We start from the raw sequence: 27,432 nt of genomic DNA on the forward strand, positions 1-27,432 counted from the left end.
TTTAAAAAATTAAACAGATGCACTGTTTTTAAAAAAACCTCTTCTCGGCCAGGCATGGTGGCTCACACCTGTAATCCCAGCACTTTGGGAGGCCAAGGCGGGCGGATCACGAGGTCAGGAGATCAAGACCATCCTGGCTAACCCAGTGAAACCCCATCTCTACTAAAAATACAAAAACAAAAATTAGCCAGGCATGGTGGCGGACGCCTGTAGTCCCAGCTACTTGGGAGGCTGAGGCAGGAGAATGGTGTGAACCTGGGAGGTGAAGCTTGCAGTGAGCTGACATCACGCCACTGCGCTCCAGCCTGGGCCACAGAACAAGACTCCGTCTCAAAAAAATAAAAATAAAAACAAAAAACCTCTTCTCAGTGTGTATGTAGGTACATACATACACCAGTTAGGGTTGCCCTTGTTCTTAAGGAAAGATAATCTCCTTGAGTTTCGTATCATAAATACAAGTTTTATTTAAACTTTTTTGTAATTCAAGTAAAAAAAAAGCTGTTTTTTAACTACTGTTACATAAAAAGTGGAAAGTGAGGCAATCCATCTTTTCGACAATAATCTTCTCTTCTTATAACAATGCCATCTTCTTTGAAAGTCCAGATAATTCCACGCCAGGCACGGTGGCTTACGCCTGTAATCATAGCACTTTGGGAGGCTGAGGTGGGCAGATCACAAGGTCAGGAGTTCGAGACCAGCCTGACCAACATGGTGAAACCCCATCTCTACTAAAAATACAAAAATTAGCTGGGTGTGGTGGCAGGTGCCTGTAATCCCAGCTACTCAGGAGGCTGAGGCAGGAGAATTGCTTGAACCTGGGAGGCGGAGGTTGCAGTGAGCTGAGATAGTGCCACTAGATTCCAGCCTGGGTGACAGAGTGAGACTCTGTCTCAAAAAAAAAAAAAAAAAAAAAAAAAAAAAAGTCCAGATAATTCCTTGTAAATAAGGTTTTTAATAAATTACAAATATGTAATAGGTTTTTATCCATCTTCTTCCTAACTACTCAATGCATTGTTGCATAGCAACAGTTTTTTTCTGCTTCTTCTTTGTTGGAAGTCTGAGAGTCTGAAATCTGCATTGGCTTGGTTGAGCTTGGGAATTTTTTTGGTACCAGGGGTGCAAATATCCATTGTAGAAGTCAGTAGCTGTTAGTGATTTCTTGAGCATCACTGATCGAACCCCAATCCAACCATCCTAAAGGGCAAAATACAAATAGTGAATAGGCAGGGGTGGCAAAACTAAAAAGCCAGGTAAATATTAGTTTATAAAATTTTTATCATGGAAACAAACAAACCAACAAACCTTTACTAAATGCCTAGCTGCAAACAGCACTATACTAAGTAACATGTAGAATTCCTTGACTCTATTAGGTTGGTGCAAAAGTCATTGCGGTTTTTGCCACTGAAATTAAAAGCTTATTACCAAGGAGCGATAACAAATGTATAGATCTGTATAAATATTTAAATACAAAGGGAGCAGAATAAAAGGTATGTAACATGAAATACACATATAGGCCAGGCGTGGTGGCTCACGCCTGTAATCCCAGCACTTTGGGAGGCCGAGGCGGGTGGATCACCTGAGGTCAGGAATTCGTGACCAGCCTGACCAACATGGCGAAACCCCGTCCCTACAAAAATACAAAAATTAGCCAGGCGTGGTGGCGGGTGCCTGTAATCCCAGCTACTTGGAAGACGGAGGCAGGAGAATCGCTTGAACCCAGGAGGTGGAGGTTGCAGTGAGCTGAGATCACACCACTACACTCCAGCCTGGGCAACTCCATCTCAAAAAAAAAAAAAAAAAAAAAAAGGGAAATACATATATATAGACCCAGAAAAGGACAGCGAGACATATGCATCCAACACTGTTCCAGAATAAGCTGGCGAGAGACAAAGAGAGGTTGATGGAGTTTTGTATTCACAGTCTGTAGGTCAGATCAATCTATCACACATTTTAAACATTTTCTTTTTTTTTTTGAGATGGAGTTTCGCTCTTGTTGCCCAGGCTGGAGTGTGATGGCACGATCTCGGCTCACCACAACCTCCGCTTCCCGGGCTCAAGCGATTCTCCTGCCTAAGCCTCCCAAGTAGCTGGGATTACAGGCGTCTGCCACCACGCTCGACTAATTTTTGTACTGTTAGTAAAGACGGGGTTTCTCTATGTTGGTCAGTCTGGTCTCGAATTCCCGACCTCAGGTGATCCACCCACCTCAGCCTCCCAAAGTGCTGGGATTACATGTGTGAGCCACCTTGCCCGGCTAAACACTATTCTTAAGTATGAAATATCTCACATGAACACCATATGATGCAAAATACCTAGGAAATGGAAGGAATGTAGAACACTTCTCAGAACACACCATGATCTTATAAAACAATAATGATTCCAAAGTTATTTTAAATAGTTCAGAAATCTCCTCTTTACTACTGTTAAGCAGTAAAAGCAAGTAGGATACGTGTCCTGTAGTAGTTCAGCCAGATGTTTTGATATGACTATCTTTTATGTTACCAAGCACAAGAGCTGTTAATTAAATTGGGCTACTGAAAATACACGTGTTCTTTTAAGAAAGCACTCAAGTTACTGAATCTTCTTTCTTTGATTGACTAATAATAATGCCTTGGCAAAACTTCATCACTTTCAAAAATTATGCTAGAGACTTCACTATTTCTTAAGAAAATTAAATGATCTCCTGACCCAATCTATGGACAGGCAGTTAAGTGAAGTTCCAACTAAAAATAATAAATGATACAGACTATAACACAGTAAAACAACTATGATAACTTGAAACTAGTGGAAAACATACCTTGCAATAAACCAACAGTATTTGTGACTGTTTGTGGTATATTACTGATCCTGGAATAAGAGCCTGTCCCGTTAATTTTGGATCTGAAGAATGGAAAAAAGAAAAGATATACAAGAGAGAAAAGCAATTATGCAACTTCATAGTACTTCTTAAAAATCAAAAAACATCTTGGGAGGCAGTACTGATACCGGAGAGAACACATTTGCTGATGTTGACTTTGTAAACCAAAACTTACAAGGAAACCACAGTGCTCTCTGTACATCAGAAACCCAAAGGAAAGCTTCCCATGCACATACAAAGCTATAATTCCTTTACCCAGTGACCACCTAAAATGCTCAATCTACAAGTTTTGTGTTAGCGCTTTGGTGAAATAACTAGCCAACAGGGGGAAATACATAGGATGTTTAGGATTTAGGCTGGCCCTTTCATCCCTGCCCAAACAAATCCTAATTCCTAGGTTCCTGGGGAACTCCAACTACCTCTAAATTAAACCAGCTTCCTCTGTGGCTCACATTCCTTCTGTCCACCATATTGGGAGGATGCTGATGGGCCTCAGAATGGACTTGTGGCATGAAGTATGAATACACTCTGGCCTAGATTTTCACTGAGTTGCCCAGATATTTTCATTATAATTTTCACCAGAATGAAACTAATTGAGTCATTCTGCACTCTCTGAAAACCTTAAGGCAGGAAATCACAGAGCTTAAAATGGGATAGGAACACTGCTTTGCCTACTCCCCAGGGTCCTGTAATGTTTTTTTTTTTGAAATGGAGTTTCACTCGTTGCCCAGGCTGGAGTGCAGCGGCGCAATCTTGGCTCACTGAAACCTCTGCCTCCCAGGTTCAAGCGACTCTCCTGCCTCAGCCTCCAAAGTAGCTGGGATTACAGGCATGTGCCACCATGCCCAGCTAAATTTTTGTATTTAGTAGAGACGGGGCTTCACCATGTCAGTCAGGCTAGTCTCGAACTCCTGACCTCAGGTGATCCACCCACCTTGGCCTCCCAAAGTGCTGGAATTACAGGGGTGAGCCACCCGCGCCCGGCCAGTTCTTGTAATGATTAAATGAGAAAATATATGAGAATGAGTGTTGAAAAGAATAAGACAATAAGTGAATGTAAAGTATTATCATTACTGAACTGAAACAAACTAAAATAGTTCTTATTTTTAGTAACTGTGACATATGATAAAACAGACGTATTTCCAGATACACTACAGTGAAAACATCTTCCATGTTAGCTATTCAAAAGTTAGTACCAGCAAGGACTGAACTGTTAACTTCTACCAAATCCAGAAGTTTAATGGTATTCGCCATCCAGAGCGTCTGCAACGGAATCTGCAAGTAAAATTAAAGAAGGTATGATAAAGGAATACACTCAACTCCCAAACCCTTTTCAACTACTATTTTGTGTTAATCTGGACTTTTCTTTCAATTAGAGGAATTGGGAACTCAGTCACTAAGTTTGATGGAACAGACCATAAACACGACTCTCTACATCAGTGTTTCCAGGATTTATAAGATTTTTTTTTTTTTTTTTTTTTGAGACGGAGTCTCGTTGTGTCACCAGGCTGGAGTGCAGTGGCGCGATCTTGGCTCACGGCAAGCTCCGCCTCCCGGGTTCACGCCATTCTCCTGCCTCAGCCTCCCGAGTAGCTGGGACTACAGGCGCCTGCAACCATGCCCGGCTAATTTTTTGTATTTTAAGTAGAGACGGGGTTTCACCATGTTAGCCAAGATGGTCTCTATCTCCTGACCTCATGATCCGTCCGCCTTAGCCTCCCAAAGTGCTGGGATTACAGGCGTAAGCCACCGCGCCCGGCCGATTTATAAGATCTTAAATGTTACTTTAAAATCAATGTTTATATCTAATATACTAATATTTCCAATTAAAAATTTATTATCCTTATAAAAAATGCAAGCATTACATCAATTATGTTAAAAAATTTTAGAAAGTGATATTCTGTATTTATTCCCATCCCTATAGGTAACGACTGTTAAGTTTGATGTGCATTTCCCTGTATTTTTTTCTACAAATATTATTATAAAAATCTAGAACACAGTGATAGAGACAGGAGACAGCCAAATGCCACCCAGGTCATTATGCACAGTGGGCTTGCCTAAACATGTCCATGGTGAAAAATTCTGTCCCTTAACACATGCACAGTAAAGGAAATAAATCAAGGTGGCGTGGCTCAGACTAAGGGCCCCGCATGAGCACTGGAAGAATGGGGGTGGAGCCACCAGGAATTTCTGCCTTAGGCAGGGGAAGAGCCTGGCCTCTTCAGCTCCTGTGTGGTGGCCTGGTATTCAATCTGTGAGGTGGGAGCCTGTTGGCAGGACCCCTTCTTTTTTTGCTGGGAGCTTTCTTTTAATAAATTCCACTCTCCTCACCTTTCAATGTGTCCACGTGCCTCATTTTTCCTGGTTGTGAGACAAGAACCCAGATTTTAGCTGAGTTAAGGAGCAAAAAGTCCTGCATCAATACTGTTTTACAAGGACTTTTGTTATGTGACCATAAAGCATTGATGTTTCATCAGTACATACTTATCAATTTCACTCTATCTGCTGCACAGTAACCCATTTTATGAATATGTAATTTATGCAACTACCTTTATGATATATATTTGTTATTTTCAATTTATTGCTATTTATAACACTATAAACTAGGGTAATAACCTTGTAGATATATCTTTGAGGACTTACACATTTCTGGATAATAGTTTTGGGGTTTTTTGTTTTTAAAGTGGAATGCGTGGGTTAAACAGCATCAACATTTTATTGCTAAACTGCCTGGATAAGTGAGAAAAAAATATGATAATCTCTTGCTGTTTATTATTAGCGAAGCTGAGAAGCTGTCCATATATTTATGTGCACTTTTAATTTATTTATCTGTAACCTGCCTATTTATGCCCTTTGGTTATATTTTTTAAAACTGGGATGGTTATCTCATTAATTTGCAAAAATATTTTCTATATTTAGGAAATTAGCCTTTTAACTCTTACATGTGTTGTGAATATTTTCCTCAGTTTGTTGACTTTTAATCTTGGGGACAGCCATTTTTTCCATGCATAAGTTTTTTATTTTCATAATTATATTTCTAAGTCTTTTCTCTCATGACTTTGGTGGTTCATATCATACTTAAAAAGGACTACCCCACACTTTAAGATTATTAAATATTGTCAAATTATTCAGTTGTGCTTTTTTCTAGTCCTTGTGATTTTACTTTTTATATTTAAATTCTTGATCCATCTATATTTTGATTTTCTTATTATGGTAAAAAACACATAAGAAAAATGTACTCGATTAACAAATTGTAAGTATACCATACAGTATTGTTAACTACATATGCATTGTTATAATATAGCAGTTACTATGATTTTAAAAGATAGGATTTGAGGGCTTCCCCCACCAATGGTTGGCCAGTTATCCCAATACTATTTACTAGATAATCCATCTTATCTTATCTTCTGTTTTCTGATTCTCAGTGCAGTGCTCTTTTTATGACACCCCTTAAAGAGGGTATTTAACTTTCAGAAGAGTTAGGTTGTTGTAATAATTTGAACATTAAATCAAATAAGTAAATGAATTTGAAGAACAAGTTCATAACCGTATCTATGTCATAGCCTCTTCTATAACTTGCTAGCTCACTTTTCTTTCGCCTGCTTCAATAAAAGTTCTGAAACGATTTTCATATGTGCAATTTTTTTCTTTTAAATAACTCAAAATATTTTTGAAACATGCTTACTGACTAAAAAAGATTTCTATTTACTGAGAGTAATAAACATGCTAGGTACATACTCAGAATATAGTCTTGTTCTTGAGGAGGTAAAGCTCACCTTATCATCAGAGCATTGTAGAAAGGAAAGGGATGGTAAGAATATAATCATTTTGGTGTCTGCCATCATTACTGCCAAAATAGTCTGTTTGCATGAATTTACATTCACCTAGTTCATTTCCTTTGATCTTGACAGTTGTGTACATGGTCATTAATCCCACTTTAGAGGTAAAAAAAGCAGAAGCTCAAAGACAAGGGCCTTCCTCTCGTTAGTAAAGGGCAACCCTAGGAACCAAACCCCACCTTCTGGCTCAGTCTTTCATAGCACAAAGTTTTTCTCCATGTACAGGGAAGATAAAACTGCAGAGGGTAAGAATCATCATGTAGTAAGTTATAGGTGCCAAGAGATTTCAAGCTACTGGCCTAAATTGCATCTCAGGAAGTTGTCTACTTGATATCTCCATATGAATGTCTTCTAACTTAATATATGTCAAACTTAACATGGCCAAAACTATTGATTTCTCTTCCCAAATGTTCCTCCCCAGACATCCTCATCTCAATTAAATGGTTCCACTATCCACCCAGTTTCTCAAGCCAAAAATCTATGAATGATTCTAATTTATCTTTCCCTAATTTCCCAGATTCCATCAGCAAATTCCACTGACTCTATCTATCTCCAAGCATAGTCTGGATGTCCACTTCTTTTTATCCACCATTATCATTGTTCCAAACTGCCATCATCTGTCATCTGGCTACAGTTGCAGCAGCTTCTTTTTATTTTTTTAATTTTTTTTTTAAAAGACAGGATCTTGCTCTGTCATCCAGGCTGGAGTGCAGTGGTGGAATCACAGCTCACTGCAGCCTCAACCTCCCAGGGTCAAGTGATCCTCCTACCTCAGCCTCCCGAGTAGCTGGGACTACAGGTGCATCCCACAATACCTAGCTAATTTTTGTATATTTTGTAGAGACAGGGTTTCACCATGTTGCCCAGACTGGTCTGGAACTCCAGGGCTCAAGCGAGTCGCTCTTCTTGGCCTCCCAAAGTGCTGGTATTACAGGTGTGAGCCACCACACCCAACCAATTCCCTAACTGACCTCCACTCCACTCTCTAGCAGCAGCCAGGGCAACCTTTTAAGAATGTACATACCTAATCCCATTACTCCCCTGCCGTGGCCCTCTGATGTCAATCCTACTCAATCTTGCTTCTCCCCTCACCTTAGCTACTCTCCATCTTGCCAGCTATGCTCCAGCCACACCAGCCTCATTTCTGTCCCTCAAACATGTCCAACTCTTTTCCATCTTGAGTTGTTTTTTTGTTTTGTTTTGTTTTTTGACAGCTTTATTGAGATGTAATTCACGTACCAGAAAATTCACCCTTTTGAAGCTTCCAAATCAGTGGTTTTTAGCAGACTCAGGGTCATTCAACCAATGTCACTCGTTTTTTTCTTGCCTAATTTTTAGAACATTTTCATTACCTCTCTCTCCCAGAAAAAACGCACATCCATTATCAGAAAATTCCCATTATCCTCTCTCCTCCAGCCTATGGATTTGCCTATTTTGGACATTTCATATAAATGGAGTAATAACATATGTAGTCTGTTGTGACAGGGTTTTTTCACTTAGCATATTTTTCAGGTTCATCCATGTCATAAGCATGTGATTATGGTTATGGCTGAGTATTAATAATATTCCACCGTATGGCTATATACCACATTTTTTTAACGCATCCATCAGTTGGATATTTGGGTTGTTTTCACTTTTTGGCTATTCTGAATAATGCTGCTATGAAGATTCGGGTACACATTTTTGTGTGAGCACAATGTTTCCAATTCTCTTGAGTATAAACCTAGGAAAGGAAATGCTGGGTCATAAGATACTTCTGTGTTTCACTTTTTGAGGAACGGCCAAACTGTTTTCCACACAGGTTGCACCATTTTTAAGAGGTAAACATGGTACCATGAATGTATGAAGTTTCCAAATTTCTCCACATCCTTGCCAACACTAGTTTTTGTCTGTTTTTTGAATTATAGCCATCCTAATGGGTGTGAAGTGGTATCTCATTGTGGTTCTGATTTGCATATCCCTAAAGACAGATGAAGTTGCTGATCTTTTATGTGCTTACTGGCCATTCATATTATGTATCTGCTTGAAACAAATGTCTACTCAGGGCCAGGGCAGTGGCTCATGCCTGTAATCCCAGCACTTAGGGAGGCTGAGGCAGGTGGATCACCTGAGGATAGGAGTTCGAGACCAGCCAGGTCAACATGGTGAAACCCCGTCTCTACTAAAAGTACAAAAATTAGCCGGGCGTGGTGGCGCTTGCCTATAATCCCAGCTACTAGGGAGGCTGAGGCAGGAGAATCGCTTGAATCCAGGAGGCAGAGGTTGCAATGAGCCAAGGTCGCACCATTGCACTCCAGCCTGGGCAACAAGAGCAAGACTCCATCTCAAAAACAAACAAAAAAGAAATGTTTACTCAGAATTTTTGGCCATTTTTAATTGGGTTATTTGTCGTTTTACTGCTGAGTCATTGTAAGAATTCTTTACTCTGGATATTAGGCCCTTATCAGTTATATGATTTGCAAATATTCCCTCCCATTCTGTAAGTTGTCTTTTTTTTTTTTTTTTTTTTTTTTTTGAGACAGGGTCTCACTTTGTCACCCAGGATGAAACACAGTAGTGCAATCACAGCTCACTGCAGCCTCGACCTCCCTGGCTCAAGTGCATCCTCCCATTCCAGCCTCCCAAGTAGCTAGGACCACAGGTGTGCACCATGATGCCCAGCTAATTTTTTACTTTTTGTAATGATGGGGACTCACTACATTGCCCAGTCTGGTCTCAAATTCTTGGGTTCAAGCAGTCCTCCTGTCTCAGCCTCCCAAAGTGCTGGGATTATAGGCATGAGCCACCATGCCTGGCCTACCTGTCTTTTTTACTTTGTTGATAGTGTCCTTTGAAGCACAACTATTTTTAATTTTGATGAAGTCCAATTTCTCTATTTTTAGTCTGATTGCTTATGCTTCATGGCATCATATCTAAGAAACCACTGCCTAATTCAATGTCATGAATATTTACACCTATATTTTCTTCTAAGAGTTTTCTAGTTTTAGCTACTCATTTAGCTTCTTTAACTTTTACATATGATGTGACATAGGGTCCAAATTCATTCTTTTGATTGTGGACATCCAGTTATCCCAGCTCCATTTATTGAGAATACTATTCTTTCTCCATTGGATTGTCTTGGCACTCTTGTCAAAAAAAAAAAAAAAAAGGTGGGTGGGAGGGGAGAGGGATAGCATTAGGAGATATACCTCATGTAAATGATGAGTTAATGGGTACAGCACACCAACATGGCACATGTATACATATGTAACAAACCTGCACGTTGTGCACATGTACCCTAGAACTTAAAGTATAATAATAATAATAATAATAAAAAGAACTATCTTTTGGGAACTACCTTTAGAAAAAAAAATCAATTGACCATAAATGTATGGGTTTATTTCTAGACTTTTAAAATAATTTGAGACAGAGTCTCACTCTGTCACCCAGGCTGGAGTGCAGTGGTGTGATCTCAGGTCACTGCAACCTCCACCTCCCAGGTTCAAGCGATTCTCGTGCCTTAGCCTCCTGAGTAGCTGGGACTACAAGCGTGCACCACCATATCTGGCTAATTTTTGTAAATATTTTTAGTAGAGATGAGGTTTCACCATGTTGGCCAGGCTGGTCTCAAACTCCTGACCTCAAGTGATCCACCTGCCTCAGCCTCCCAAAGTGCTGGGAATACAGGCATAAGCCATCATGCCTGGCTTATTTCTAGACCCTTAATTCGATTCTAATGAGCTATAGCCAGTACCACACTATCTTGGTTAACTGTAGTTTTACAGCAAGTTTTGAAACTGAAAACTATGAGTCTTCCAATTTTGTTAGTTTCGGCTATTCTGGGCCCCTTGCAATTCTGTATACATTTTAGGAGCAGCTTGTCAATTTGTACAAAGAAGCCAATTGGGATTTTTTTTTTAGGAATTGTGTTGAATCTGTACATCAACTTGGGGAGTAGAGACATCTTAACAATACTAAGTTTATCCAATCAATGAATACTGGGGTCTTTCCATTTACTTGGGTCTTCTTTACTGTTTATTAGCTCTAATAGTTTTTTTTGGAACTTCTTCATGATTTTCTATATGCAAGATCATATCATCCACAAATAGAGACAGCTTTACTTCTTCCTTTCCAACCTTTTGTTTGGTTGCCTTTTGTTTCTTTTTTCTTGTCTAACTGCCCCAACGGAACAAAGTTGAATAGAAGACATTTAACTTTGAGAGCGCAGACATCTTTATCTTCTTTGTGATCTTAAGGGAAAGGCTTTGTCTTTCTTTTATTTTCTTTCTTTCTTCTTCTTCTTCTTTTTTTTTTTTTAAGAGACAAAGTCTGGCTATATTGTCCAGGCTGGTCTCGAACTCCTGGCCTCAAGCAATCCTCCCGCTCAGCCTCCAAAATACCTGGGACTACAAGTGTCCACCACTGCGCTTGGCTTCTTTCATTAAGTATGATGTTAGTTACAGGGTCTTCATAGATGTCCTTTATCAAGTTGAGGAAATGCTCTTCTATTTCTAGTTTATTGAGGTTTTTTTACATGTGTTGGATTTTGTCAAATGCTTTTTCTGCATCTATTGAGACAGTGATGTAGCTTTTGTCCTTTATTCTACTAATATGATATGTTACATTGACTGATTTTCATATGTTGAACCAACCTTGCATTCCTGGGATAAATCCCACTTGGGGCACGGTGTGATGGCTCACACCTGTAATGCCAGCATGTTGGGAGGCTGAGGTGGGCGGATCACTCAAGTTCAGGAGTTTGAGACCTGCGTGGCCAACATGGTGAAACCCCATCTCTACTAAAAATACAAAAAAATGAGCTGAGCATGGTGCTGCATGCCTGTAATCCCAGCTACTCAGGAGGCTGAGGTAGAATTGCTAGAGCCCGGAAGGCGGAGGTTGCAGTGAGCTGAAACTGCACAGTTGCGCTCCAGCCTAGGCGACAGGGCGAGACACCATCTCAAAAAAAAAACAAAAAACAAAAAACAAAACCCAAAAAACAATCCCACTTAGTCATCATGTATAATCCTTTTTTATATGTTGCTGGATTCAGTTTGCTAACTCTGTGGAGGACTTGTGCATCTATATTCAGGGATATCAGTCTGGAGTTTCCTTTTCTTGTGATTCTTTGGGTTAGCCCACCTTGGGTTTTGTACTAGCTGTTCCTCTGCCTGGAATGCTCTTCTCTGTTCTAGGCATGGCTGGCTCCTTATTGTCTTTCAGATTTCAGCTTAAGTGTCAGAAAGAGGCTTTCCCCATCACCAATCTAAAATAACCTCCAGTTATTCTATCACATGATCCTATTTTTATTTTCATCAAGGAATTTATCACACTATTTGATTTTTTTTTTTTTTTTTTTTTTTTGAGATGGAGTTTCGCTCTTGTTGCCCAGGCTGGTGTGCAATGTGCAATCTCGGCTCACCATAACCTCCACCTCCTGGGTTCAAGCAATTCTCCTGCCTCAGCCTCCCAAGTAGCTGGGATTACAGGCATGTGCCACTAGGTCTGGCTAATTTTTTTGTATTTTTAGTAGAGACGGGGTTTCTCCATGTTGGTCAGGCTGGTCTCGAACTCCTGACCTCAGGTGATCCGCCCGCCTTGGCCTCCCAAAGTGCTGAGATAACAGGCATGAGCCACCGTGCCCGGTCTTTTTTTTTTTTTTTTTTCTTTTGAGACAGAGTCTTGCTCTGTCGCCCAGGCTGGAGTGCAGTGGTGTGATCTTGGCTCACTGCAACCTCTGTCTCCTAGGTTCAAGCAATTTTCTTGCCTCAGCCTTTCTAGTAGCTGGGATTACAGGCGCATGCCACGACGCCCAGCTAATTTTTTTGTGTGTTTTTAGTAGAGACAGGGTTTCACCATGTTGGCCAGGCTGGTCTCAAACTCCTGACCTCAGGTGATGCATCTGCCTCAGCCTCCCAAAGTGCTGGGATTACAGGCGTGAGCCACCATGCCTGGCCTGATTTTTTTTTTTTTTTTTGCTTACTTGTTGTCTGTCCTCCCACAACACCGGTATCTATAGTACCTAGTACACTGCTTGACACATAATAGGCCTTCAATAAATATTTTGTTTAATGAATGAATGAATAATAGCAGCTATCATGTAATGAGTACCTATTCTGTGCCAGATACTGTACAAGATGCTGTAAATACATTATACCAGCCCTGATATTCCAATGAACAAACTAAAGCTCGGAGGTTAAATAACTTTCCTGAGTCTACGAAGTTAGGAAGTAGCAGAGTCAAGATGGAACCCAGCACTGTCTGGCCCTATGGTCCTTGTTTCCTGATGCCATTCTGTGGCAGCAGGAAAATAATAGGATTTGAAGTAAGATAGATCTCGTTCAAAACCTGACTCTGACTTTCATTAACTAGCAACACGACATCGAGTAACACTTAATAACAATTCATTATCTACTTTAAGCCTCAATTTCTTCAACTTTAAAGTGGGATGATAATAACTATAACATGAGTCTGTGATCCTCCTTACTGAAGAATTTAGCATGCTATAGATATCCAATGGTGGTTCCCCATTTTACCCAACATTAATAACAGAGATGGTCCATTAAAAATCACACACTTGGCCAGGCACAGTGGCTCATGCCTGTAATCCCAGAACTTTGGGAGGCTGAGAAGAGCAGATCACTTGAGCTCAGCAGTTCAAGACCAGCCTGGGCAACATGGCAAAACCTCGTCTCTACAAAAAAATACAAAAATTAGCCAGGTGTGGTGGTGTGTGCCTGTGGTTGCAGCTACTCAGGGGCTGTCACAGGAGGCTCACTTGAGCCTGGGAGGCAGAGGTTGCAGTGAGCCAAGGTTTCTCCACTGTACTCCAGGCCTGGGTGACAGAGCTAGACCCCGTCTCAAAAAATAAAACAACACACACACACAAACACACACACGGTAAGCTCAGTGTTCAAATAACACAAGTAGCTATTGAAATGAAAGGAAAAAACCCCACAAATTTATCAATGAACTGAGAATTTAACTCAGACATTTTAACAAACTGTTATATTACTACACTTGGTGTACCATATGTAGAAATCAATGATTTAACAATTTGATTGTAAAAAATTGGCTAAAGGCAGAAAGACATACTGGAAAAAGCACAGGATTAGGAGTGAGAAGATTTAAGTTCATTATTTAGTGACTGGACATTCCTGTTAGTCATCTCATTTCTTTCCCCTCACCTATGAAGTAGGATAGTAAAACTTGGTTATGTGAAACTGCAATATACATATATTTAAAAGTGCTTTGTGAATTCTAAGGTCTCTATAAACACTTTAAACAGCTTAAAGAATTTTTAAGAATAAATTTCAGGTTTTCTAGGTTTTGTTCCTAAGATCAACCTTTTATTTGGGATGTTTTTATTTGGGATTATTCCTAAATAAAAATATTTAGAAAGCAAATTACACACATAGAAAACCAACTAGGTAGAACTGCAACCTGACTTCCCAACTTACTATATTTCCAATGGCACGGTAAAGTCTGAATATTTGTTCTGAAGTTTGTTCCTCCCATTTTATACAACTGGTACCAGCAGAAATCTTAGGGGCTACAAGATAAAACCAAGAGCAAAAATGAACATCAGGGTCAGTGTCCATGAATTGACAGCTATTGATACTGAATAAGAGATACCAGAGAATTCATTCTAACCTCTCAACTTTTCTATATGTTCAAAATTTTCCATATATCAAGTAAAAAAATAAATAAATAATCATATAAATACTAAAATAAAACGTGGGTGAACTTCTTTACATCCTGGGAGTAGAAAATGCCCTTCTAACTATGAAATGAGACTATTCAAACTTTTTTTTTTCTTTTGAGATAGGGTCTTGCTCTGTCACCCAGGCTGGAGTGCAGTGGCGTGATCTCAGCTCACTGCAACCTCCACCTCCCAGGCTCAAGAGATTCTTGTGCCTCAGCCTCCCGAGTAGCTGGGACTACAAGCGTGCACTACCATGCCTGGCTAATTTTTTGTATTTTTAGTAGAGACAGGGTTTTGCCATGTTTGCCAGGCTGGTCTCGAACTCCTAACCTTAAGTGATCCACCCGCCTCATCCTCCCAAAGTGCTAGGATTAGATGCATGAGCTACCATGCCTAGGCAAAATAAATTAAAAAAAAAAAAAAAAAAGACAAAAAGAAATCCCATAAGTTAAATCAAAAGACAAATGACATACTGAATTTGCAAGTTATGTCAGAGAGGACTAATTTCTCTATTATGAAATATAAGTACTCAAAAAACTGAGAAGAAAAAGACCAAAATGTTGATAGGAACATGGGCAAAAGATATACTACCACCCAGAAAAAAGAAATGCAAATAGTTCTTAAATATATGAAAAGATCTTCAACATTACTGACAGGAATAAGGTACATTAAAACTACTCCAAGTAGTTTTACTATACTATTCTGAATAACCATGTGCCTGTTATCTTCCTAATCTTACTATTATTTGAAATAGCAAAAGATTGGAAACAACCCAAATGCCCATCAATAAGACATCTGTTGGGTTAATTATGATATATTCACATAGCTGAGAACTATGCCACCATAAAAAACAAAAAGAAGGCCAGGCATGCCTTTGGGAGGCCAAGGCAGGAGGACGGCTTGAGTCTAGGAGTTCAAGACCAACCTGAGCAACATAGTTAGAACTTGTCTCTACAACAAGTTAAAAAATTAGCCAGGCATGGTGGAATGTACATGTAGTCCCAGCTACTTGGGAGGCTGAGGTGGGAGGACTGCTTGAGCCTGGGAGGTTGAGACTGCAGTAAGCCATGATCACACTATTGCACTTCAGCCTGGGTAACAGAGACCCTATCTTAAAAAAAAAAAGAAAGAAGGAGGAAAATCTCTTCTTACTAATAGGAAGTAGTCTCCAAGATACACTATTAAGTGAAAAAACAAAGGCATAGAAAAATATGTATTTTATGCCACCTTTTGTGAAGGAAAAATAAAAAATAACACTATGTAGGTGTTTGCTTATTTTGGCAAAAGGAAACACTGGAAGACTAAATCAGAAACTAATAAAAATGTTACCTATAGAGGGAGGAATACGGGTTAAATAAGATAGAGATGGAAGTAGGACTTCTATGAGTGTACCTTTTTAAGCTGTTTTAACTTTTGAACCATGTAAATATTTTATGCATTCAAAAAATAAAATTTAATCATAAAAGAAAATAAAGCAATCCCTAAAATAAAAAAAACAACTGAAACTTAACTATGTATGAAACTAGGTAACAAAACCACATGGAAAAAATAATCATTACCAGGAAGTTTTGAAGGCAGTAATCTGACTGTATATCCTTAGGATATATTCTAAGGATCAAAAAGGAAAACTGTAAAGAAATCTTAAATCTTACTTAGTATTTTTACTCTTAGTAGTAATATTGGTATTGTAATGCTGAAATGATGTTATGAATAGCAAATAAATAGGTTAATATTTAATAAAAGATAGTGTGAGAAAATATAAGGAAAACCCTTTAATGATAAATTTGAATCATAAACAATATGAGCTTGAATATTTTTTAAAAATATAACTTCTAGTTTCGTCCACTGATACCTTATCTTGCCATACATTGTTGTACCAGATGATCTCTAATTATCAACCCCACTAAAATGAACAAAAGCTCCCTGGAAATCACACTGGTTGATTTCAGTGTGAGCCAGAGGACACATAGGCGAGCCTGGGACATACTGTGGTGGAAGCAAGGAAGCACTCCAAACTAGTGGGAAGTGAAGAGTGTTAACAGAATGTAGGAGCCAAATTTAAGGGGCTCCCACTGGGCAAATATAAAGAATTATGACTGTAAAACACAATCAATGAAAATCTACATGTCAAATGATACTAAAAAGAACGCATCTGACACCAAAATTGAAGGCAATTAATGGCATCAACTTCTTATTCTAATTAAAGAGAAAGAATTAAGCCCATGTCCCCATTTTAGGATGAACTAAAATTCATCTCCAATTAATGAGGAAAAACTCTTCTTTCCAGAACAATACCAGCTATTAAATGTAAAAGGAATTAGAAAATTGCCATTTTGTAATCCATAGTGAAATAATTCATTTGGGCAAGGAATATCAATCTGTACTAAAACCATCATGTGAAAGGTTGTTAGGGAACAGGATATCTGCACAGTGCCAGAGTATTAATTACCCCACAGATTACCTGCTAATTGCAAAAGGGAAAACACATCTTAACACTGGAAAGATCTGGTGGTCACCATCTCAACCAAGTGATCAAACTTAGCTTCACTTGCTTTAGTACAGTCTGATATCTTGGCTTACTCAAGTGGTACCTTAAGACTGTAGGGGACAAAAGTGAGACTTCTCTAGGTATATTAACTTTTGAATCAGCTATATGTTTTACATATTCAAAAAATAACATTTAATCATAAAGAAAAATAAAAAGTAATCCCTAAAATTAAAAACAAACTGAAACAAATGTTTATACTCCTAACTCTACTAAAAAAAAACAAAAAAGAAGAAAACAAATGTCACTGAAACACACTCTTTCCAAAAACTTTAAGCCTGAATCCAGCCAAACCTTTAGAACTAATTATAGGAAATATAAGAGATAGGGAACAAGTTAAACAACACTGGAAGAAAACAAATCAAATAACTGGCCTGGTCTCTTCAAAAAGTCAATGACATAGAGAGAGGAAAAAAAGAGGAATTTTTTTAGAGACTAAAGAGACATAACAACTAATTACAATTAAATCCTAGTTTGAAAAATAAAACAACTATAAAATAAATTTTTAGACAATTAGGAACACTTAAATATGAACTGAATATTGGATGCTATTAGGAAATTGTTCATTTTTCTTAGGAAAGGCATACTAAACTACTTAGAGATGAAAGATCATGATTCATACTTCCAAATGAATAAGCAAAATTTAAAATACACGTAATAAATACATAAAGAGAAAGAAAATATGGACAAACATTAATAATTGTTGACTGTGGGGTAAACTTGTGTTTATTATACCAGTCTTTCTATTTAATATTTTCAAAATCAAAAAGTTGGAAAAAAATGCTCAATCCTTCATGAGGCTATATGCTAAGAGGGAGAAAGAATGCTTTCTACCATTCTTTGGAAAAGCACACAAAAGTGGGCACTCAATCAAAATTAAGGGAAAAGTACAGCTAAGAAGTCAGAATGTTCAGATGCTATCGTGACAAGCAGAACCTTTAGAAAGATGAGAGTCTCTGCAGCCTTCACTCACCGTAAGTCGCCCCCTCCATTGGCTGCTGCCTTCCATTGCTCAGACTTTCAGGCAAATTTTTCAAAACTGAAATGAGCTACAAAAAAAAAAAAAAAAAAAAAAGAGTGTGATATATTCAAAATGAAGGGAAGAACAAAAGCAGAAACACATTACAATTCAGCACCATGAAATAACCTATAACTTTTTTTCTTTTTCTTTTTTCGAATTAAAAAAAAATTCTTTACTATTGGCTCTTCAAGGCTGAACCTATAACTTTAAAAGATCTATGTGGCAGGGTAAGGTAGTACATTGGCTTAAGCTGTGAGGATAGGTGTCTACTTGGGGAAACCTCAGTAGAGATTCTGCTTTCTGTAGAGTACAGGTCATTGATTCACTTCTAGAGAATGCTGTGGAAGCTTTGGCATCAGGATAGCCCGGGCTTGGCTATACACACTCTCACCCCATGGGGGCCAAGGCAGTGAAACCTCACAGGACAATGTACTATGGAGTCACCCAGCTCTGGGTTCAAGTCCTAGTTCTACCACCTACCAGCTGTCTCATTGTGGAAAAGTTATTTAGCTTGTCTCTGGCCTTCAATGTCATCATCTGTGAAACAATCAACAGCAACAACTACCTCAAAGTTGAGAGGGTAAAAAGAAAAAGTCCATACAGTATCTAGAACAGTTGTAGAACACAAGCCAATGTTCAATAAACGGCAGTCACTATTATAAGATCATTTGTGAGGTAAGTGCCTAGAATAGAAATACCATCTATACAGGTGGGAAAAAAATATTCCTCTGTATAAAATTAACCCGTTCATATGGAAAACATAAGTTTAGTCATTAAACATTTACCCAGACTCTACTCATGCAGTTTCAATGAATTATATATACAAAGCCACAGAAAAAAGAAAGATCATATATAGGTAGAATGGTCAGCAGAATTCTAGCGCAAATGACTGAAGCCAGGCAAAGAAATGGAAGGAAAGCTAAGAGTCGCTTAGAAAATTGCTGTTAGTTCATTCTGACAGGGATGCAAGGTATACATACCAGAGTGAGGAGAGTGAAATTGAGAAGAATAGTCTAAGACCTCACTATGGCATGTAGTAGGTCATGTAAGATCACCTGTTTCACTTGAAAGCCTTTATTCAGTACTTACTCTTTGTAAATTCTCAAAGATTTACATGAGATCACAAATGCCAGGCTAATTTTTAGGAAGCCAAAGATAGAAACTACTCTTTTTTGTTTTTAAGAAAATTAGAAGTCACAAAATTGTTCTTCTTTTTATAACCACTTAGGAAACCCACTAAATGAGTAAAAAGCAGTAGGATATTGGGGAATTATACCATGTTGGCACCCAGTCTTGACAACACTGCTTCCAATTCCTTTGCAGTGCTCTTGGGTGGCACAGGAACAGTTTCTTGTTTGAGAATTGGGCCTACATCAAACCTAGCAAAAAATCAAAAGCAAATAATGACAATGATTACTATTTCCTGAATCAATGTTTGTCTACACACAAAAAGATACAAGCTGGGTACAGTGGTCTGCATGCCTATAGTCCTAGTTGCTCAGGAGGCTGAGGCAGCAGGATTGCTTGATCCCTGGAGTTTGAGACCAGCCTGGGCAACACAGCTAGCCCCTATCTCTTAAAAAAAATAAAGATAGTTTATCACTGGCTATTAATTTGGCTGTTAGACATTAGCAAGGAAGATATGTCAGTTTGAAAGACGGGAGAACAAAATATGGCCTGTGTTTAGAGTCTAAATTTATTTTTTCCTAAAGCAGAGAAACGATACAGTTGCATATCAGGAATTTAATTACAATTACAGAAAAATTATATCATTAGTAATAGCATGAAAAAATCTCTATTTGTATATGAAAAGCATAAGGCAAAGAATTTATTTTCCATGGAAGTACAGTTAGGAAGTTCATAATTATTTATTTCTATAGTCCCTTCCTCAAAGGATAAGAGTTTTGCCTAGATTATCACCATGGGTGATTATAAGTAGGGCCAGGCGTAGTGGCTCATGCCTGTAATCACAGCACTTTGGGAGGCCAAGGTGGGTGGATCACGAGGTCAAGAGATCCTGGCCAACATGGTGAAACCCTATCTCTACTAAAAATACAAAAAATTAGCCGGGCATGGTAGCGTGTGCCTGTAGTCCTAGCTATTCGGGAGGCTGCAGCAGGAGAATCGCTTGAACCTGGGAAGCGGAGGTTGCAGTGAGCTGAGATCACCCCACTACATTCCAGCCGCGGTGATAGAGTGAGACCCCGTCTCAAGAAAAAAAAAAAAAGTAAATGCAAGTATATTTGCATTCCCACAAGTCTGACATTTTACATCAAGCTCTGTAAACACTGGTCATAGGTTTTCACGAGAAATATGCTTTATTTAATTTTTTTTTTGCTTTTTGTTTTTGTTAATTCTATTTCTAACCTAGGAGCTTTAGTAAAATGTTTATTGTGAAAAATTGCAAACATTCACAAAAACGGAGTGAACAGTCTAATGAATCATCATATACACATCATTCAGATTTTTTTTTTTTTTTTTTTTTGAGACAGGTTCTTGCTCCGTCGCCCAGGCTGGAATGCAGTGGTGCGATCTTGCCTCACTGCAGCCTCAACCTCCTAGGCTGAAGAGATCCTCTCACCTCAGCCTCCTGAGTAGCTGGGACTACAGGTGTGTATCACCACACCTGGCTAATTTTTTTATTTTTTATATGTTGCCCAGGCTGGTCTTGAACTCCCAGACTCAAGTGATCCTCCCACCTCGGCCTCCCAAAGTTTAGGATTACAGGCGTGAGCCACCATGCCTGGCTCAGATTTTAGAACTACCAAAGTTTTGCCACTCTTGTCTCATCTACTCCCTCTCTTGTTTTCTGAAGTAAGTTAAAGCAAATCCCAGATACCACGTTGTTCTTGTGAACTTGTGAATTATTCTTTTCTAAGGGGAAATTAGGTGGTAACAGGCAGAGACTGAATAAACTCCTCAAGTAATTCTAAATAATTGTTTCTAAAAAATTGTTCTAAATTGTTTCTAAATTGTTCTAAACTATAGGTATGACAGGAAAAAATGAATGTTTTAGGACAATTATATTGCATATTGATATACAATATATTCTTATTTCAGGTTCCAAAAATTTTTTGGCCATAGTTTAGAAACCAAGGCCAGCAAAACCAAGATTCAAAACAATTAACATACAAAAATCCATCTCTCATTTATACAATGTATTTTATAGAAATCCGAGTACTAATAATATAACCTATTTCAATTAACAAATTAAAATTCACATATGGACTTTAAAGAGACCCTGCATAAATACCAAAAGACATATGGTTTATGTTAGAAACCAGGAGAAAACAGAAAGGATATAAAAGCAAAAGAAGCACTCCGGAGTCACAGAAATTAGTGAGCACCACCCATTCATCCACTGCCCCCCAAACAGGCTGACATCAACATTTAAAAATCACAAAAATCTCAAGAAAGGAAAATATGTGCTACCTTTTAGGTCTAATTTGCATAATTGTTACTCCAGTAACTGTGTCTCCATGAAGCACTGTATGGATTACAGGGGCTGGGCCACGCCATCTCGGGAGGCAACTGGGATGAACATTCAATATGCCACTGAGTTAGAAAATGTAGAAATTAGTATGTCAGTGGGCTTTACCACCTCGTTACCACTACCTAAGCTATTATGCTACTTTTCATTAGGAAACTTTCCCAGAAATTTGGAAAAACTGACAGTTAAATCTAAGTCTCGTATCACCTGAAAGGAAAAAAGTTACATGTAAATTCACTCTCTTACCATAAGAAACCAATGACATTTAATTAAAAACAGAGCTAGGACAACTATTTGCTGTTCTAAAGATGTTCTGTCTGGGTGTGGTGGCTCACGCCTGTAATCCTAGCACTTTGGGAGGCCGAGGCGGGCGGATCACCTGAGATCGGGAGTTTGAGACCAGCCGGACCAACATGGAGAAACCCCATCTCTACTAAAAAGACAAAATTAGCCAGGTGTGGTGGCGCATGCCTGTAATCCCAGCTACTGGGAAGGCTGAGACAGGAGAATCGCTTGAACCTGGGAGGCAGAGGTGCAGTGAGCCGAGATCACGCCATTGCACTCCAGCCTGGGCAACAAGAGCGAAACTCCGTCGCAAAATCTACAACAGCCCATGATGTCTGGGAGTTTTTAAATAAAATTTTAAAATGCATTTATGACTATAAGAGAACCACTCAAACCCTATTATGCATCTCATGAACAATTCTAATTTTATAGTTTAGTCACATAACTATCCTCACTTCACTTGGTTTACATACAGACTGCCTAAAATAAGCTTTTTCTTTTTTTTTTTAATTTTTTTTTGAGACAGGGTCTCGCTCTGTTGCCCAGGCTGGATGGCTCACTGCAGCCTCAACCTCCCAAGCTCAGGAGATCCTCAGCCCAATCCAACAAACATTCACTGAGCGCACTCCATGTGCAGACACTGTTCTAAGTGTTAGGCATACAAGCAGCAGTGAACCAGACAGAAAAAAAAAAATCCTGCCCTCAGAGAGTTTATGTACAAAAAGTGGGAGATAAGCAAGAAGAAACAAAATATGTACAAGGTTTGCCAGATGATGCTGAGGGCTATGGAGAAAATAAAGCAGAGAGGACTACGAGGGGGACATATTACAATTTTAGTAGTGATCAGAGAAAGCTTTACCAACAAGAAAACACTTGAACAAGAACATGAAGAAGGAAATAACTACGCATATATATGGGAGAAAAGCATTCCAGGCAGAGGGAACATTAAGTACAAAGATCTTGAAGAAGGTAAATGCTCGGCAAATTCAAGGCACAGCTGGGAGGCCAGTTAGGCCTGGCCTAACTTTTATTGAGTAAGACAGAAAATTACCAGAGGATTTTGAGCAGAGTGACATGATCTGACTTGTTTTAAAAGGATCACTTTGAGGCAGGGTACAGTGGCTCATGCCTGTAATCCCAAAACTTTGGGAGGCCAAGGCAGGAAGATCACATGCAGCCAGGAGTTTGGTACCAGGTTGGGCCACATAGCGAGATCCCTGTCTCTTAAAAAAAAAAAAAAAAGAGTTAGCTGGGTGTGTTGGCACATTCCTATAGTCTCAGCTACTCAGAAGGCTGAGGCAGGAAGATCCCTTGAGTCTGGGGCTGCAGTGAGTTATGATAGCAACACTGTACTCCAGCCTGGGTGACAGCAAGACTCTGTCTCTAAATTAAACAATAAAATAGAAATAAATAAATAAATAAATAAATAAATAAATAAATAAATAAATACATTTTGGCTGCTGGATTGGTAAAAGACTGAGAGGGCCAAGGACAGAAGTAGGGACCAGTTAGGAGGCTTCTGTAGTAATGTAGGCGAGAGTGGCAGCAGCGGAAGTGATGAGATACAGACAGATTCTACACAGATTTTGAAGGCAGAGCCAATAGGATTTACTGATGGATTGGATATGGGATGTAAGAAATCAAGCATGACTCCAGGATTTTGGTGCAAGCAGCTAGAAGGATGGAGTAGCCATTTATTGAGATAAAGATTTTAGGAGATGCTTTGGGTATCTTGAATGTAAAGTGGCTATCAGACATCCAGGAAGAGCTGTGGAGGCAGTAGGTATTAGGGGACTAGAGTTTGGGGACAGAGCTGAGCTAGAGGGACCAATTTGGGCGTTGTCAGCATATATATGGAATTTAAATGAAGGTGGATGAAAGCCTATAGAGGGTGATAAGGAGTTAAATACATTTTGACAACTCATGCCACAAATAAAATGTTCTTTAGTACTTGAAAAGAAAATATCAGGCCGAGTCATGTGTCAGCCAAATATGGCTGTGCCCAGGCGAGTTGAGCAAAGGCTTCAGTGAGCCCGGGCATGGCTGAAGACGACCTGGGGAGGCACCAACCAGCTGCTGGGAGAAGAGCATAAGGCTCAAGATGGAAAATCATAAATCTAATACTATCAAGGAAAACTTAACAATCTTTGATATCATAACCAGAAAAATTAACCAGCTTCCACAAGCAGAAAGGAATCTACCTGAAGAGGGATCAGCATATGTTGGATTTAATGCTCTCTGTGGCCTCATAGCAAATGGTCTTTTTCAATGCGTCTTGAACATGACACAGGCTCTTACAGCTGCTGGCTTACCAATGGCAGTGATCCCTTTTCTTACAACAAACACAGCTTACAAAAGTTTTGTAAATTTTCCTCCGAATACAGGTGATTTGAATTGTGAAAAGTGTACCATAACACAGAGTGGATTGGTTGGTCTTGCTTTTGGTGGTCTATACCCCCTTTTCTTGTCTATACCTGTGACTGGAGGCCTAGCAGCCTGGTATGAATCAACTCTGTTACCAGAGAAAGGGAACATCTTAAGTTACTGGATTCAAATTTATAAGCCTGTCTTTAGAAAGATGTTATTTCCTATTGTGTTCCAGACTGTGTTTGCAGCATTCCTTGGGTTTAAACAATATAAACTACTTCTAAAGGCCCTTCAGTTACCTGAACCTGGCAGAGAAATTCATTGACTTTAAGCAAACATGTACAGAAAAATAAAATGGTAAAAATAAAAAAAGAAAATATTACAGAAAGCATAGAGTTCAAATTATCACATTTTATATACAAGGTCCATTTATAAAGACCAAGGTTTCTATACTGTATTTCCGTACAAATAAAACTTACTAGGGAAATTTAAGAATAAGAGACTCATTCAAAAGTCGGCCAAACGAAGCCACTACTCCAACATCATATTCTCCAGATCCCACGTCTGGCCACTCATATACGGGAAGCTGAGACTGCACAGCATATTGCTTCACTGGCAGTCCTTTTGGTGATGGGGAAGGCATTGTGACCACCTCCAGTTTGTCGATTAACTCTTCTTCTTTGTTTTCCCTAAATTAGATTGGAAGAAAAATGTGACAGTGTTAAGGCAATGACTCAAAGCTAAAACTACTTCACATATCGCTAAGTATGTTTATGATTAAACTCATGAAGCATTTAGGGCTAAATGATTAAAACTAGTGTGAGAGACTGAGTTTTCATTTTTTCTTTTTCTTTTTCTTTTTGAGCTGGAGTCTCACTCTGTCACCCAGGCTGGAGTGCAGTGGAGCGATCTCAGCTCACTGCAACCTCTGCCCCCTAGGTTCAAGCGATTATCCTGCCTCAGTCTCCCGAATAGCTGGGATTACAGGCGTGCACCACCACACCCAGCTAATTTTTGTGTTTTTTAGTGGAGGCAGGGTTTCCCCATGTTGGCCAGGCTGGTCTCCAACTCCTGACCTCAAGTGATCCGTCCGCCTCCACCTCCCAAAGTGCTGGGATTACAGGCGTGAACACCGTGCCCAGCCTCAGTTTTCATTTTTTATTTAATTTTAATTATTTAAAATGTAAAGAGTGACACGTGGCTAGTGGCTACTGTTTGAACAGTATCATTCTAGGGATTTCCTGTGCATACAGAAACATATACAGTATGGATACTTTACACAACTGGGATATTACATACTGCTTTGCATTTTTTTCCTTTTAACAATGCTATATATGCTATTATGTGTCTTTTTGAAAAATGGGTTAAATATACGTATATTTGTATATTTACTGAACATTTCTAGAAGGAACTGAAAACAGTGGCTGTCTCTGGATAAAGGAACTGGGAACTGCTAAACAGAGGTGGAAGGAAGTAACTTTTCACTGTATATCCTTTGAATCCATGGAACTTTTTTACCATAACCATGATGCCATTCAAACACTACTTTTTAAAAAACAAACAAAAATACATAACATGGGTATCATTCCATGGCAGTACATGTAGCACTACCTCATCCTTTCTACCTGCTGCATAGCATTCTAGTACCCAGGGGGGTACATTTATTAAACAGGTATTGTATGTACACGTTGAGGAGTTATGAGGAGTATGTCCTGGGGCACTATAAAGAAAGCACAGGAGTAATGGACTGCCAAGTGAAGCATCATCAGAAGTATCAGGATAGGCCAGGAATGATGGCTCAGGCCTGTAATCTCAGCACTTTGGGAGGCCAAGGTGAGAGGATCACTTGATCCCAGGAGTTTGAGATAAGCCTGGGCAACATGGTGAAAACCCGCCTCTACAAAAAATTTAAAAATCAGGCGTGGTGGTGCACGCCCGTAGTCCTAGCTACTCTGGAAGCTGAGATGGGATGATTGCTTGATCTTTGAGGTCGAGGCTGCAGTGAGCTATGAGCCGGCCACTGCACTCCAGCCTGGGGGACAGCGCGAGACCTCGCCTCAGAAACAAACAAAAAAAGTGTTGGTATAAACGTATAAATGCAGTGAGAGACGCATGTGACAACAGCAGCCCATGGAGGGTGTGCAAAGGGAACATGGGGTTTCCTTCCGGGTGTGTGCACAGAGGGGTGTGTGGAGGAAGGAAAACCACACAGGGGATTGACGAAGGATTCAATACATGAGGGGCTGCTGTGAAGTATTTGTAGGGAAAAGGAGATGGAGATGACCAAAAAAAGTGGAAGGAGGACTGCGTCAGAAAAAAACAGAATGGGGAAATAAAAAACATTAATTGGGAAAAAGAGGCAGAGAAGTATATACGGTATTGCCACCACATACCATGGACTCTCAGGACTGGTTGGATTTCAAATAATTTTCTTTCCCAGTAAACAAAACTTGTTAAATATTATGAATACTAAATGTATACCTAACAGTTCTGATTTATAAATTTATTCTTTTGAAAACAGGTCGTTTTTGGACTATGTCTTGTATACAAGGAGCACAGGGGGAGCAAAAGAGCGAGACACGGGTGTGCCGAAGGATGGGGGGCAGGAGGAACTGCAAAGCAGGGAAGTTTGAAGTGGGACCTGGTTTTAGTCCGAACCACCTCGGCTGATGACCTTGGGCAATCGCATAACCTCTCTGAGCCACGGATTCCCCACACTCAAAACGGGCAGGGAGGCCGTGGGACTGGCCCGGGGGATGCAGGCAGAGCGCCCAGCCCCAGCTCGGCACAGCGTGGGTCGCGGGGCGCCTGAAGAACCCACAGAGGCGGCGGGGAGTGAGGGGCGCAGACCGCAGGTACTAGGCGCCCAAAGGCTGACCGGCGGGAATGGCGCACCTTCTGGGAGCCAGAAGACGCCGAGATCTGGGCCCACACCGCTCTGCCGCCCATGCTTTCCGCAACCAGAAGTCCAAAACCCTCGGGGCCGGCCGCCCGGGCGCGGCCTGGAGGCCTTCAGCGGCCGGGTCCCCGGATCCCTGGCCCGGGTACCTGGCGGCGTGCAGCGCCCGCAGCGCCTCGCGGGCGAACTGGTCCGTGCCGAAGAAGAGCACCCGCCAGGGAGGCTTCTCGCGGACTCTGGAGTCCCGGCAGTCCTCCCAGCCGAGTCGGGCCAGTGCTCGCCACTGGGGACTCGGCCTCCCACGCCTGGCGCCATGAGCCAGAGGAGGACCCCAACAGCGCCGCACCAACACCCTCATCGCCTCGGCCGCCGGCGGCCCGCCCTGCGCAGGCGCATCGGGGCGGGGACAAGGGTGCAGCCTGGGGAGGGCGGGGCTTGCCTGCTT

General features: G+C 40.1%; 2 protein-coding genes across 3 annotated transcripts; one reads left to right on the forward strand and one right to left on the reverse strand.

Annotated features, from left to right (window-relative positions):
* Positions 1–444: 444 nt before the first annotated feature.
* MTFMT (mitochondrial methionyl-tRNA formyltransferase) lies at positions 445–27,389 on the reverse strand. Of its 2 annotated transcripts, none has more exons than XM_510478.8 (9): positions 27,137–27,389; positions 24,568–24,777; positions 21,379–21,501; positions 19,223–19,325; positions 17,899–17,974; positions 14,136–14,227; positions 4,054–4,132; positions 2,798–2,880; positions 445–1,194 (listed from the first exon to the last, which is right to left on the reverse strand). In XM_510478.8, the coding sequence occupies exons 1-9, from the start codon at positions 27,343–27,345 to the stop codon at positions 1,000–1,002; spliced, it is 1,170 nt and encodes a 389-aa protein (XP_510478.4). In that variant the 5' UTR covers positions 27,346–27,389; the 3' UTR covers positions 445–999. The 2 variants fall into 2 exon arrangements, with proteins under 2 accessions (XP_510478.4, XP_009427622.4); XM_009429347.5 differs by having other exon boundaries at positions 26,984–27,379.
* LOC747986 (transmembrane protein 126A-like) lies at positions 23,791–24,413 on the forward strand. Its single transcript, XM_054667003.1, has one exon. The coding sequence runs from the start codon at positions 23,823–23,825 to the stop codon at positions 24,411–24,413; it is 591 nt and encodes a 196-aa protein (XP_054522978.1). The 5' UTR covers positions 23,791–23,822.
* Positions 27,390–27,432: the final 43 nt, after the last annotated feature.

Source organism: Pan troglodytes, chromosome 16 (genome assembly GCF_028858775.2).
Source record: "Pan troglodytes isolate AG18354 chromosome 16, NHGRI_mPanTro3-v2.0_pri, whole genome shotgun sequence".
In the NCBI taxonomy this organism is placed as follows: Eukaryota; Metazoa; Chordata; class Mammalia; order Primates; family Hominidae; genus Pan; species Pan troglodytes.